This window comes from Toxorhynchites rutilus, chromosome 2 (genome assembly GCF_029784135.1).
Source record: "Toxorhynchites rutilus septentrionalis strain SRP chromosome 2, ASM2978413v1, whole genome shotgun sequence".
NCBI lineage: Eukaryota > Metazoa > Arthropoda > Insecta > Diptera > Culicidae > Toxorhynchites > Toxorhynchites rutilus.
The window spans coordinates 25,050,383-25,066,614 of NC_073745.1; the positions used below are offsets into that span (position 1 = coordinate 25,050,383).

At 39.6% G+C, this 16,232-nt stretch overlaps 2 protein-coding genes across 2 annotated transcripts; both read right to left on the bottom strand.

The window, feature by feature from the left end:
* Positions 1 to 2,278: 2,278 nt before the first annotated feature.
* On the bottom strand, positions 2,279 to 3,058 carry LOC129765611 (uncharacterized). Its single transcript, XM_055766022.1, has one exon. The coding sequence runs from the start codon at positions 3,056 to 3,058 to the stop codon at positions 2,279 to 2,281; it is 780 nt and encodes a 259-aa protein (XP_055621997.1).
* A 9,645-nt stretch (positions 3,059 to 12,703) lies between these two features.
* On the bottom strand, positions 12,704 to 14,323 carry LOC129765612 (uncharacterized protein K02A2.6-like). Its single transcript, XM_055766023.1, has one exon. The coding sequence runs from the start codon at positions 14,321 to 14,323 to the stop codon at positions 12,704 to 12,706; it is 1,620 nt and encodes a 539-aa protein (XP_055621998.1).
* Between the last annotated feature and the right edge of the window lie 1,909 nt (positions 14,324 to 16,232).

Genomic DNA, 16,232 nt, shown 5'->3' on the forward strand with positions numbered 1-16,232 from the left:
TCATTTTACTACAGGAAAAAGTTTTGATAGAATGAAAAATTTCCCTTTTTTTAATGAATACTTTTTCAATAATGCGATTATTCCCAGAAGGCAGTTTTGAAAATTCCAATGAATTCCGTACAAGACTCATTATTTATTATTCATTATTCGGCATATTTTGCCAAATTTTTGCTTTTCATTTGATCAATTATCTTAATTGACTTTCTCTTACGATAACCATGGCCTTCCAGACAGATTTTGTGCCACATAAATTCAATATGCTAAGAACATCAACCAATTACTTGTATTCAAAATGAAAAAATTAAGAACTTCCAGGATGATAATCTGATAGAGTGTACACTTAATTAACTACAAATCAAAAAAGAATTAACATGCATTACAAGTTCCGATCATGATTTATCTTCTGTTATACGAACAATAAGAACAATGTTTCGCATGGAATCAAGTACCAAAATCGACAAAGAGGAAATTTCTGATGTTTAAAAATCATGTAAGAGCCTTTAAAAATAAGATTTGTTTTCTAAACTGATAAAAAACTCACTCGTATTACCATAATAGTTACTATTCTGATGATAGGTACTTGTACCTTATATAAATTTCAGCCAATATCGTTCGTCGTCCTGTCATTCGCCACTTTTGTTGTTTTGCTTAGCAAAGTGGTCAGCATTGTTCACAGTTGTTATCAGAATGCCAAGTGTAAACGATTGAAAATCGCTGGAATATAATAAAAACGGAACGATACAGGTCTTCTTCTCCTTAAATGGCACTAACGTTCCTAGAGGAACTTCGCCGTCTCAACATAGTATTACCTGCGTCATTTTCATTAGTACTTGGTTGAGATTTCTTTGCCAAATAGCACGCCTTGAATGTATTCTGAGTGGCAAGCTCTAGAATACGCGTGACCACAGTGCAGGTCGGAGGAAATTTCTTTGACGGAAAATTTCCCCGACCAGAACGGGAATCGAAACCGAACCCCCGGCAAGTCATGTGTGACGCTAACCACTCGGCCACGGGAACACTGAACTGTACAGGTATGTTACTCAAAAAATGTCGGTCAGAAACGCATGCGACAAGAAAGGTCGAAAATAGCACATGCTGTGGAAATGTTGAGAACCGGATGTCCCGTATTCAACACTGCGCGAGAAGGTCTTAGGAAAGCATTCCAGACTAAGTCCTGGAAAAGCAACCGTTCTCTATGCCACTGAAAAAGAACGAATAGTTGATTGGCAGTCAGTCAAAGCAAAAGCTGAATTCCACGTGGTCACAAAAAGATTAGTGTCAAGCAAATTACATTATGTGCGGAAATCAGCTCATCCCAATCCGTTTAAAAACGGAATACCTGGTCGTAAAAGGGTCAATGCATTCCTAGCGTATTGCCAAAGCATCGTGCGACTGATTCTGAGCCACAAATCAGGAACTGAGCTAAAGGAATGTTGGTTAAAAAATTCATTTCCTGCGTTGATCAGTTGAGTCACTGTTCTACGGATACTGTGACATATCTTCAGGAGGTTATTGTAGAATTTATGTAGGGGATGGGGGGGGGGGGTATTATTATTTTCGTTAAAACCATATAGCCATTATTTTTCGTTCAATGATGAAGTTCAGCTTAAATCCAACATTTTCCAATTCATAAAAAAACAACTTAAGAACAAAAGATTCCTCGTCATGTCGATATCCGTGTAGCATGTCTCATGAACCGATTTCTTGCATTCTATACAAGTATTCCATCCTGGACCGTCCACAGAATCTGATGGCGGGTTTACATTAGGGAGATCTATAGCTATAGATGGATTTATTCACGTGAAAATAGGTGTAAACGGGTGAGAATAAATATGATACACTTATTCGAGGTATATATAATTTGAATAAATTCAGCATATGTAAACGCTCGTGAATTTCTCACTGGTGAGAAATCAGTAAAGTTGGATGCAGTTCTACTTTAGGTAAATAAATACACCGAAGATATGAATATATTTATTATAGAAGTTCACGCTAGTGTAAACGGTTGATGCGATTTCTATAAATCTCATCATATTTCTTCACATGAATATATCACTAGTCTAAACCCACCCTGAGAAACAGAATCCACATCGGTACTTCGGTCACACAGAGAAGCCTCCAAATCATTGCTGACCTTCTGTCGCTTTGAAGATCTCTTCGGTACGACTTTCCGGCTCTTTCTTATCGATGAAATATCTTTACTTGCTTTAGCGTTGATTAAACATTGACGGTAACTGTTCGAAGTAATCTCCGCAGCCTTTTCTACCACGCGTTTTCGTTAAGTCACACGCGGTTGAGTCATCTTGGGAAGAGGACAAATTTTCTCCGGAGAGATTGTAAACGAGCTGTTTGTTGCTTTAGAATCATCTTTTGAGTCATCAACTGCTTCAGACGGTCCCGCTGTGTTCACTTGTTTGGGACGTGTATCCTGCTTGTTTAAAGTGGTTTCAGATTCTGCAGCGGACAATGGTTGGTCGGCGACCAGCGACAGCGCGAACGTACATTCATTAGATATTGACCAGTTGCATGGCCACAATCCGCAATTTCGGAATCCATTGATCGCAGTTGGTATTGTTGCTGCCTTTTCAAATGCCATAAGTGATATTATGTCGTACTTGCTTATGACATCTCCCGGATTGTTTCGCAGAAAGTCCTCGGCAGCCTTGGAATAATGTGTCTTAAACGGGGCCATAAACGAGACATCTAACGATTGCATCTTGTTGATGCAGTGGGGAGGGAGGACAAGAATCGTTATATGTGCTTTCCTAGCTTTCTCCGTAACTGCCAAGTTTTTCGCATGTGAAGAATGTCCGTCTACCAGCAACAGCACAGGTTTAGCTTCTGTAGCATGAACATGCTCTACAACATGATCCAACCAAAATTCGAACAATTCGGTAGTCATGTATCCCGACGGATTGCATGCAAACTTTGTTCCAGGTGGGCCCCATTTTTGAGAGCTTCTTGCATTCGAACACTGGGAAATATAACGAATGGGAATGGTGGAAGGTACTTGCCGCTCGCCGACATAGTCATGACAACGGTGGTTGTTTCTCCTCATTCCGCTGACGAAATAATACCAACTTGTTTTTTGCCTTTGCGAGCAGCAATCATCTTCTTATTGGCAGGTACCTGAAATGGAAAACAAACAATAATATGCAATCTGCAAATCTATTAACATGAACATACAGTGGATATAACCGTTTCGCCGGCATTAAGAACACGGTCCGACGTGATATTCATCCTTCTCAACACGTCTTCGTACATGTCGAAAAAAGCATTCACGGAAATTTTGCCCTCTTGCCCTTGCAGCTGAGGTAGCTTTTGGCATACGGAACGTAATTTTCGGATTCCGCTTTAAAAAACCGGTTAATCAATCGTGTCCTGCCATCTTCATTAGTTTGTTGAAAGAGTGAGGGATTCCATTTCTTTCAGAAAGCTCGAAAGCTAGCTTCCGTACGTCAATCTTCGTGATGCCATGAAATCGGGTTTCTAGGTCAAGTAGGTGCTGCATGATCTCCGCTTCCTGGTCCACCGTAAATACTGTCTTTCTTGGTCCTAGTTTCGAGCTTACCACCTTCTGAAAAACGTGATCATGTAATGCAGACTTGGGTATTCCAAAAGTCGTGGAAGCACGTTTGATAGAAACTCCACTAGCAATAGCCTCTTTTGCAGGGGTGAGGTTCTCGTGGGACCAACTCCCTCGATTCGTTTTCCTTTAGTAGCTGCCAGGCATCTGAAATTGATGGTAAATATGTCTTAGAAACCTTCAACTAAACGCATCGGCACTCGCGTTTGTTTTGATTTATATTTTGACAATTGACGGATCACGGTGGGTTCGATGTGATTGAAAACGTCTAAAATAATAGATACTAACATGTAAGTATTCAAAAACGTAGTTGATCAGAGTTTTCTAGTAAAACTCAGGGGGTGCCAGTCTTATCCTCAGCGGCGGGCTTACCCTCCCTTCCCCTAAGTTTGTTCTTCTATCCTATAATTTGAACACTTTCTGAAACTAAAAATCCACAAAAATGAAATCGTCGATGGGAAGTATCCCGGAGAAACGCTATTCTTATCTTTAAAAACTTCGACTAAATACCGATTCGCAAAGCCAGTTGTGCCTTCCGTAGCTACCAGTCCGATGAAAATAGATGGAGAAGTAGCCCATAAACAAAGGAAAAGAGATGGAAGGCAGAGAAATAAAAAGCTGAAGGTTGTAGGAAAAAGGAGCATACGAATATTTAAACGACCTAATACTACTGTAGTTTGTTCAATTATTTATTTTAACTCATTTAACCTTTATCGAACGAGCGAATTTTTCTGGAACAATGGTCGACGAATTTTTAAGAAATTAAGTGCTTTATTTCCAGAGCAAAGGTGCATAATTAATATCGCTTTATTGGATTCTATAGAGACTTTCAGTAATAATAGGTAGTATATGAAGAGTAGGGTGCAAATGAATGTGTAAAAAATCGATCCTAAATTTTCAAAAAGTTACCCTATACAAAATGTTCACCAACTCGAAAAAACACCCTATGCCGAATTTCAGCTCAATCGGACTTAAAGAAGAGTGGCGCAAAGTGCTCAAAGTTTGAGTTTTTGAAAATCGAAAAATGACCCAAGGAAATCAGGGTTAAAAAAAAAAATGTTGCCAAATTGACCCCCCTTGGGTGATTTTTCGATTTTCAAAAAACTCAAACTTTGACCGCTTTGCACCACTCTGCCATAATTGATTGATTGAGCTGATATTTTGTATAGAGTGTTTTTTCGAGGTGGCGGATATTTTTCATGGGGTAACTTTTTGAAATTCGAGATAACAATTTTCATTGGCACCCTAATGAACAGATATGTCCATACAAAAGGATAATGAAATGTAAATTTCAGAAAAATAATGGAAGTTGAATTAAAGGAATAGATGTGTGTATGTAATGTATTTATTTGTACACGTTTATGACCTAACAGAATTCCAGAAATATAACGGAATGTCGCATGTATGGCGGAATTCGATTTTTTAGAATATTTGCAATGTCGCGAATATGGCGGCATTCGTTCGCTAAGGGTTAACTTGTTTACAATATGAAAATTGTCAAATTGCCAAAACAACTATTTTAAACGATTCATAATTATAACAATTTGGAATTAGGAACACTAATCAACGGAATTAGGAAAAATGAGATTTTTGGCGGTTGGAATTAGGACCAAAAGGTGCAAAATGTTTGGCATCTTTATAGATAGTATGGATGCAGCAACGCTCTCATCCGTAAACATACGTGGAACAGATCAATAGTGGAACAAGTTCCAAACAAGTAGCATATTGGGAGCATCATATACGCGCAAGCATAATTTTTTGAGTATACAACTTTATATATTGTCATAGCTGAGCGATATACGGGTACTTCATGGTATATGGGGAAGAAATGAAAACCTAAACACAGAAAATACAGGAAAAATGAAAGATTTCTTATAACTTAACATTTCTCGAACATTTCTTAATAGATCGGAAAGATGTTCGTATCAATTGATAGAAAATATTTCTATGTTCTATCACGATGAATAAAATGTTACTTTACATAAGATAAAGAATTGAATAACTGTGAAATGTCAAGCGTTATCTCAACTTCCTAACTGCCTTGTTTTGATTGGCCCGATTTTCCGGTTTCCTCAACACATACTTCAAAATCAGTGTGCCTGGTGGAATCCGCTTTACAAATATATCTAAACAATGAGTTCCCGAAAGACGTAATCCTACGTCAAAATTCAAGTAAAGTTTCAAATTGCTAAGTACTCTTTCTAAATCATTTTAAATTATATCAGACACACGTCTCCATGTGGCAAATGTGATCCAGGACACTCTATTTGATTCCCAGTGGATTCCCAGGCTGGCCCTACGAGTTATTTTACAAGTTAACCATCTCAGATTATATAAAGGTAATCTCTGTCACGTTATGTGACATATAAGATTTTCGGAATTTAGTTTCGTCGAGTAGTCGATAGTTCGCGTTTACATAATCATATCACATACCTCAGTGAATCCTGACTCCTACCTATCCCCACTAATAACTATTCCACCCATGATAATCGCAAGGGAAACAGGATATAGAGGCGCCCCTTCTGGTCGCGAGTATTAACTAACATTTCTTACTTTCCCTGATAACTGTAAGGACGTAGCCGGCGTCGTTCAGGTCAATCATGGGAAACAACTACGAAGTGTACAGTCAACCCAAACTTAAACTCAATAATTTTCTTTCTCAGCCTTACACTGACTCTCAGGTTCCAGATTTAAAGTTTCATCAAAATGTCATTTCAAGGTGGATGTGCAGAAAGTGTTTTTCATCAGGGAGAGTAGCGTTCTTTTGAGGCAAACTGAAGGTGAAAATTTGTTCCGCGGTGGTTGTTGTCGACACCACATCCCCACCACACACCTGAATCGTTTCGGATGTTCTGTTGCCGTTTTGATTGTTTTTTTTTCGAGCATTGCAAATGTAGTTTTGCTAAAAGATACTTAAAACCACTTGAAACCAAACCACTCGGTCTAGATAGGGAAGAATCAACAGTAGGGGAACCGCGGGTAATACGGAAAGTGGGGGTAATATGGGCAGGTGGTTGATTTGTATAGTTACATTTTGAATTTCAGATTTCTGTTAATGAGAACACCTTCTACATGTTATTCTATAATATTTAAGCCATAGGGTGAATACTGATCAAAAGTGGAGAAGGGAAACAGAAACCGAAAATCATACATGATTCTGCGTGTGGATGTAATTTTAGCTGCCTCGAGATTAAGCATTTTGAGTGGTTTAATATAACAATTCTATTCGGTGATGGTTATATTTCGGTTTGTTATTCCTGAAATTATTCCTCTCGCGATCGATAAACTTCTACGCTTCATATACTACAAACCTGTCCATATCACCCCCACTATATGTTTATATCACTCGCATCGAAAAAAATGTTGTATTTTTCGGCCTGTTTTAATTTCAGTAAAAAACATTGAAAAACACTTTTTTGTAAAATATTTGGCCAATTAGGTAGAAAAACAGTATATTGAATTGTAAGAAACTGCATCAAGGTTTTTGGAAAAATGAGTTTCCAGGATATAATTGAAGTTCTTCTCAACATGTCCGTTTTACCCCAACCTCCTCTACATGGTAATTCTGAGAGTTCATTTGAAAATATGCTCAAATTGTCGTTTCATTAGACAATCGACGACGAGGTGAAACAATGAAAACAAGGTTTTTAAATTTTGATATTCTGTTGAACGTTGCTTTAGTCTAAATACTCCCAGTTTCACGAATTGATTCTGGATAATAAAAATTCCACTGTCACTCCTGGTAAACTCATAGGCCTTGAGTGGAAGAAGTAATTATTCTTGTGAATATAAATACATTACAGATCAATGTCAATGACTTACGACCAATTGCCACAATTGCTATAATTATTTCTCGGCAAAACAAGGTCAATTACGAAGCTACACGTAATACAACGGCGGAGCCCGCGGAGAAAGTGTCCTAGACAGAATGGATACCCGGAGTTTCCCACGGATAGCTGTTAGAGGTAGTTCGCCGCTCGTTTCTCCACTGAACATTTCTTATAATATTTATTTCAATTTGTTATGTCTCGCGTTCACAGGTGAACGTGAACTTGAACGGGACAAAAAGCCCATCTTATTTTTGAAGGCGCTTTGTTTTTGTTTACTGGAAAGCATTGATGCTTCTCTCTTAAAATACGAGTTGACACAGTTGGAATGTGTCAATTCCAAGAGAATATATTATATAATATTTCAGTTTAATTATGTTTTACCCAGTTAGTCACCCATCCAATTATCTGATCGTCGTTCTCGTTATCCACTGGGGGTAGAGGTTCGTCACTTGTTTTGCGTTACCGTTTACCGTTAGAACCATACTAAAAAGTTTCAGCTGATTATTAGAGGAACCCAAGCCTCTTACTGCGCGTGTGTGGGACCTCAATGCGGCCCGCGTTTAATTAACGGGTGCGACCAGTCGTAATTTGAGATAACGGTGTCGTTGAAAGCTAGTTCAAAGTTACTGTTTATCTGCAATTATGTAAGAATGCGACAAAACAAAACAAAAATCGACCCACGCGCTGTCACTATATGGGACGAGGGAAGTCAACTGGCAATAAACTGACCAGTTATAAAAGAAACGAAAGCAAATTAAGCTACTTATATCTCGATTAACCTTTTCGGCTCTTCGAGACCACAATTGCAAAGACCTAGACCGGTGGTCAAAGGCGGCTGAATAAAATATTGATGGAAGCCGATATTTGTTGTCATCAAAAAGCCACTCACTTAGCTGTGGTTGACAGATTTGGCACAATGGGATCCGATGGAATACTTTCCCGACAATCAATCTGCGAGACTATGCATTCGGGGTTAATCACAGCATCACTCTCCCGCGTATGGATGGGTTTATTTGCGTGTATAGCGGTCAATTTTAATTTTACGCTTCGTATTCACGCCTCATACAAACAACAACTATTCAACGGAATGTCCTTGGACTTGAATTTTATATCGTTGGCCTGATTCCATTGGTGAATTTGAAAGTCAAATTGGCTCATGAAACGAACCAAAACAAATCCAATGAACAAATCCCTTTGGTTCTCCTAAGCGAATCATATTCATGACATGAATGATGATTTCGATTTCTTCTCGGATACGCGCGTAAGCATGTGGAATTAGCTTTTCTCACTTTCATTCTACACCTTTCATGCACAGATGAGCGATTGGTCAGAGATTGATTCTCTCTGCGAGTGATTCTCTTCTCTTTTCCTTATGTTTGAACACTAAAAGATACAACATTACCGGAATTATTAAAAATCAATAATAATTAAATTACCAATGACAATTATCAGTAATAATTAAATATTGATTCGGCTGTCGGAAAATTACGTGCGAAAAGAGGTTTTTATGGCTTCAAATGTTTTAGTTCCTTAAAAAGTTATAAAAATAAAAAAAGTTGAAATGTAAAGAAACAAAATTTCTGAGACCTTCTGAATTTAACAACTGTGATGTTCTTTTTATGTACATACATATATAATGACTTGTTCAATGATGAACTTTGTTCCAAACGTCAACCAGAATCAGGTTATTCCGAAAAGATTTTTTAAATTCACGATATGACTTAACTCTAGATGTATTAAATAGTTAGGGCCATAAACATACAACAAAGTACAGTGGAACCCCGATTATCCGCGAGCGGATGATCCGTGATGCGGTTTATCCGCGAAAGCATGCTCCATAGTAAATCTAAAGGCCTTTCCCGAATTTGTCTGTGAATGATAGGCACTTTTGTTTTGCTCATGGCTTTCACATTATCCGACAACTGATGTACACGAGTGGGTAGATGGATAGTTTCATGATTTCTGTATTGATAAAACTTAGTTTTCGTGCTGAAATATCTTTTTTCGTGTTTGGAACTTATTTTTCGTCCATTTTAGCGTTATCCGCGATTTTCGCTATTCACGGTGAGCTAGCCAGACTATTCCGCGGATAATAGGGGTTCTACTGTAGTTATTTTCATTTTCGCAAAACCTGCAAGGAGCGTAAAATCTTCTAAAAATGAAGAATCGGTTCCATTTAGCGTAGAACAATCTGTTTCACCGAGACAATACGCATGTGCAAAAATTATGTAATCACGGAGTATTATTCGTATCATTACAACATCCATTAAATTAATAGATTTGGCTTCTAGCAACAGCATATGCAACTAGAAGTTTTTTCTGTGTTTTTATTAATAAGATATTTTAATAGAGATTTTTTTTGAAGGTTGATGAAACGGATTGAGCATTCCAACAATTTTTTTTCTTCGAAACTGGCTGAATGTGGTCAACCAAGATACACAACATTGATCGGAGAAGCGATATTTGTATATTTGATGAATGCGGCAAGAGTGATTACAGATTTCATTTCGGTGTTTTAATGGTGTTCTAAACAATAGAAGTACGAGGTGCGCAACAACCCTGTCTAGCACGAGATAAAACATGCGCGAAATGTAGGAACCGCAAACACTTCTGGGTAAGCAGACAGCTAAGCAACTGGGAGTGTTAGTCATCGGATTGCCTAGTCAACGTGAACCAATTCTTCAGATAGAAGCGTGTCGGACATTTCCTTGCCTACGAGGAGAATGTTGAGCTTATCTCTGTAGATTTATCCGTTTTCCACTCTGCTCCAATATTGCAGCTTCTCAGTGCGCTTCTCGGTTTTTATCTGACCTTCTGTGTCCCTTTCTATCTGTCAAGTCCCTTCCACCAAGGTACCAACGCTTGCAGGTATGAATCTCCTCAACTGTCAAGATTCATAGAAGTTGTGTAGATGGGAATAGTGCATTAATTATTATGAACCCTACATCCCACCCTTTCATTAAACAGTAAACCACGATACTCATAAATACCCAAACTCTTTATTGCATAGAACATTCATCAATAGGTTACATAATCTTTTAATAGTTTCGACTCCGTTCTAACTCTCTTACTCATTACTGCCCCTTCGTTAATGTCTGTATCCTCACCAGAACGATTTCCTTCCTTTTCCTTTGCAGAGACAAACTCTTCTCCCGAAGACGCTGGACCCGTTTGAAGATCAGGGTTACTTGGAACAACCTTTAAGTGTGCTGCACTTCTCCTAATATTTTTCCCGCTAAATAGAGATTTCAGCAAAACATCTGTTCCATTTTTCTGAACCACTTGAAATTGCTCGGGTGAATAGTCGGCACTGACTTTGTTCTTTTTTTTCATCTGCTTGACTAATACGTGATCACCAACTTGTATTCCACTGGGTCTTGCTTTCCTTCTGATATCAGCATATTGTCTCCCCTTCTCTTTCTCCATTCGGTCTCGGTCTCTAATCTCCCCATCTTCAATTTGGACTGGAGGCACCGTTGGGAGCTTCGTTCGTGCACGACGCCCGAACATCAACTCGGATGGTGGCTTACCCGTGGTTGTGTGGTTGGAGGCGTGGTACATTAACAAGTACTTTCGAAGTTCCGTTCGCCAGTCCTTTCCAAGTTCTTGCGCTATCCTCAGTCGCTTTAGTATAGAGCGATTTTGACGTTCCACCTCCCCATTCATCTGGGCCAATAAGGTATAGTGTTAACTAAATGGATTCCGTATTCCTCGCAGAATGCTTTGAATTCATCTGAAGACATTTGAGGACCGTTATCCGCACGCAGTGATCAAGGTATGCCATAACGGGAGAAAACAGTCAAAAGCTCATTAATGGTTGCCGTGGATGAAATTTCTGTCATCTCGATGACTTCCATGTATCTACTGTAGTAGTCTACGCAAACTAAAAGATTCTCACCGTCTGGAAGAGGGCCAAGAAAATCTATTGCAATTTGTTCCCATGGTTGCGATGGAAGTTGCTTTCGAATCATCGGTTCAGGAGGATTTGGAGCCGCTACCAACGTACACCCACGACACTCTTGAACAAATTTCTCAACATTTTGATCAATTTTAGGCCACCATACACATGATCTCAAATGTCCTTTCATTATCCTTATTCCTGGATGTCCTTCGTGCGCAAGTTCAAGAACCCGCCTTTGGAGAGTTTTAGGAACAATAATGCGATCAATCCTCAGTAGAACATTGTTCACTTGACAGAGTTCATTATGAATCATTCGAAAAGATAACGGAAGTTCATCGATCATTCCAGATTGAAGAGAGTCAATGACTTGCTGGATTTCAGGATCCAACCGACTGGCTTCTTCTATCTCTTCCCATTTCAGGGCCGCTGCTGTAACAGTAGCGACAGCAATCTCATTGATTACTAATTCTTCTGCTTCATCAAAAGGTCGAGCAGCTTCGGTGGCAAGTCGGGAGAAAACATCTGCAAGATTTTCTTTACCAGAAACGAAGATTACGGTGTATCGGAAACCTTGTAAGCGTAGAACCCATCTTTCAATGCGGGCGCAAGGACGCGATGTATGCGAGAACAAAAACGTAAGCGCCTTACAGTCAGTAAGTAAATTGAACTCTCTTCCAATCAAGTAATTTTGGAAACGTTCAACGCTCCAAACGAGTGCTAACGCTTCTTTCTCCGTTTGACAATACCTGCGTTCGGTGTCTGTCAATGATTTGGAGGCGAAACAGATCACCCTAGATTGTCTAAGTTCGTTCGTTTGTATAAGAACTGATCCTAATGCGTATGGGCTAGCATCCGCCATAACAGAAGTTTCATCGTCCGGTCTATAAAACCCAAGACTTCCAGCACGGGAGAGATGTTTTTTAATGTCTTCAAATGCTTTGTCTTCCTTTTCGCCCCATTTGAAACTGATTCCCTTTTTTGTTAGTTTTCGGAGCGGTTCATCTATAGTTGCTAAGTTAGGTATAAACTTCCCCATATAATTAGCAAGGCCTAAAAAAGCTCCTAACTTCACTATCATTAACGGGGCGGCGAAAATTTGAAACCGCATCCAACTTTATAATGGACGGCTGTATTCCTTGAGAAGACACTCTGTATCCTAAGAATTCGAACTCGGTGACACGAAATTTACACTTGTTCCAGTTCAGAACGACTCCCTTGTCTTCGAAGCGCTGCAGAATCTAGATATTTTAAAAATACCGAAAATAAAACATAAAATTCATTTAGAAACCCAGCCTTTCATTTATTTTATTTTTTTTTTTTATACAAAAAAAAATCCGACAATACGAGAAAAGTAACTCGATTAAAGAAAAAAAGAAAATCAAGAATTTATACCTTGTTCAAACGACGATCGTGTTCATCCATAGAACCTCCTTCAACGCCCACATCGTCAAGATACCAGTATGCTCCATCGCAATCAGCAAGAATCTCATCCATGATTCGCTGGAATATTTCGGGCGCCGACACAAGTCCGAATGGCAGACGTTTGAATCTATATAATCCGCGGTGCGATATAAACGTTACAATATCTCTGGAGGGTTCATCCAATTCCAATAAGAAAAAGGCATCTTTAACGTCGAGTGTACTCCAAATGTTTCCTCTGCCAACTTTAGCCAACACATCTTCAATGACCGGCATAGGATGACGATCACGGATAACGGCTTGATTTACTCGTCGAGGATCAACGCACAATCTGATTTCCCCATTTGCCTTATTCGCCACTACCAGAGGTGAAACCCAGTTTGCTGGTCCAGTCTTCTTCTCAATAATGTCTCTAGCCAATAACTCATCTAATTTCTTATTAACGGCATCCTCGAGTGGCATGGGAATGCGACGAAGTGGTTGGAAAACCGGCTTAATGTTCGGGTCCATCTGGATATTAATTTGAATATCTTTTATCTTCGAAAAAGGCACAAGGCTCTGATTGTTACCGTCAACAATACGGTTTATGTCCAAACCGACTCTAAGAACACCCAGTTCTTTTGCTGTTTTGTCTCCAAGCAGGTTTCGTTGCCCGTTCACGACAACAAAAAATTCCGCTTGAACCGTTCGTCCACCAGCACTGATGTGAGCAAAAAATGTTCCTAAAATTTTCAATGGGTTCTGGCTACCATAGGATTTCAATATTTTCTTACTGCCCTTCTGACAGTGTTGGACGTCAACCTTCCTAGATTTCAGCAATTCCCAAGAATCAGCAGTAATCAAATTAGCGTCCGATCCGGAATCAACCAACATTTGGATATCCAGCCCACCAACAGTGCAGTCAATCATGTTACAGCTATTTCCCAAATGAAACGTATAATACACCTTTTTCTCCTGTGTCTCTGATGATAATTCTGGTTTAGTTACCGCTGAACAGTCGTTTTCCTCCGGGGTTTCGTCAATAGCTTGAACTTTGCCAGTTTGCTTCAGATTTTTGTACTCTCCAGGACGCTTGCGACAGACATTTTCAAAATGACCTGGACGCTTACACCGACGACAGATTTTGCCTTTTGCCGGACAGCACAAAGCCTTCGATATGTGACCCATCTGCCCACAGGAATAACAGATCGTTGAAGCGCTCTCTTTCCAAATCGGCTTGTTATTAAATCTACCGAGGACCCGTTTCTTGTTCACATCCGGGTTATCAGTACGAAGCTTCTGGATTTTACGCACTTCGAGTGATCCTGAAATTAGGTGCGATGATCCAGCACTTATTTCTTTTTCTTGAGCTCGCACACTTTCCAACGATGCTCCTAATGCTTCTATATCAGCAAGGTTCTGGTCCTTCTCCAAGATTCTGCGTCGAAGCTCCTGAGAAGAACACCCTTCAACAATGACATCAGTTAACATCATCTCTTCAATTGCTGCACGGACTTCCTGAGGATACTTTTCTAATCCGCAATCTGCGAGCTGCTGACGTAGACGTAGGATGAACTGCGAGAACCGTTCGTTTGTGCCTTGCTTCATGTTTCGGAGTTTGTGCCTCTCTAGGACTTCTTGCCTGCGCGGTTTGAAAAATGCGTCCAGCCGTTCCACAGCTTTACTATACCACGGTTTATCCAGTAGGACAACAGAGAAATCTTCAGTTCCTTCAAGACTTTTAAAAACCCTCTGCAATTGGGGCCCACCCAAATGAAGCATTCTCGCTCGCATGATCTTTTGATCCGTGATCTGATAAGAATCAAAATAACATTCTAAAGCGCCTTTCCAGTCTTGCCATTCCTTAGCTAGCCTGCTGCTCTCGATTTGCTCGCACTTAAACATGGGCAACACACGACTTTCATCCATCTGTAAAAAAGAATAAAACACTTTCCAGTTGGCTATCATTTCGATCATGAATATAGTGCATAACACGAACAAATGACATATCATAAAATCAATAGACTGCCTTCAACCAAACGAAACAATTGTGCTAATATTTATAAATATCCCAATATATATCCAAATCGAATTTAATGTCATCATCTTAGTATCCAATAGCAAAGGGAATTATACAACATCAACACAACGGAAATTTTATGCAATATAACTGTACAACTCATACAAAAATATAACTCCAACAGTGTCCTTCCTTTTTTTCGAAATTTTAAATCGTCATAGAATTCGCTTCTCCCGCAAAGTGCTACAAAATAGAAATCACGTTCTCGTTTTAAAAACAACTTCGATCGACTACCTGTCACAGTCACAACAGACTGCATTTAGGCAAAGCCGGCAACCCGCCACGGCCACAAAATGACTGCATTTAAGCAAGGCCGGCAATCCGCCACGGCCACAATAGACTGCATTTAAGCAAGGCCAGCTATCCGCCACGGCCACACAAGACTGCATTTAAGCAAGGCCGGCAATCCGCCACGGCCACAATAGACTGCATTTAAGCGAGGCCAGCTATCCGCCACGGCCACAAAAGACTGCATTTAAGCAAGGCCAGCAATCCACCATGGCCACAAAAGACTGCATTTAAGCAAGGCCGGCAACCATGCACGGCCACAATAGACTGCATCTAAGCAAGGCCGGCAACTTGCCACGGCCACAACCAACTGCCACACAGGCCACACGCCACGACCAATAAACACTTCATTTAAACAAGCCCTGCATCTCGCCACGGCCATAACAAACTATGGGTTCTATTACATATGCGCGCCACGGTCATAAACACGGTTATGCAGTTGACCGGCAACCCGCCAATGTCACAAAAAAAAAAAAACTTTGTCTCATACACACTGATAAACAATCCGATCACAAAGTATTGTCGCCATACAATCGATCGCAAAACCCGTTAAGGGCACAGCTATAAATTTCAAACCAGGAGTCAACCTGGTGAAGATTTTCTTTTGTTATTCTCAACTTCCTTTACTTTTATACTTTTTTTTTTTTTTTTTTTTTTTATACCATAAAAAAAAACCACCATTTTGAATTTTTTTTCTATCCGCAAACATCCGCATTCTCTAGCGCAAAAAAAAATACCTAAAACCGTAAAATATTTAGTCATTTAAACTAATGGAACTTACTGTAGGTTTTTTTTTTTTTTATTCCTCGTCGCCAATTGTTGAGCTTATCTCTGTAGATTTATCCGTTTTCCACTCTGCTCCAATATTGCAGCTTCTCAGTGCGCTTCTCGGTTTTTATCTGACCTTCTGTGTCCCTTTCTATCTGTCAAGTCCCTTCCACCAAGGTACCAACGCTTGCAGGTATGAATCTCCTCAACTGTCAAGATTCATAGAAGTTGTGTAGATGGGAATAGTGCATTAATTATTATGAACCCTACAGAGAAGACTACATATTCCCGTAGATGATTTGGTGGAATCAGTAGCTCAGCGTCTCCGCAGTGTACCTTTGTCTATGTTGAGAAAAGTAGATGAAAAGCTGAATGATTTAC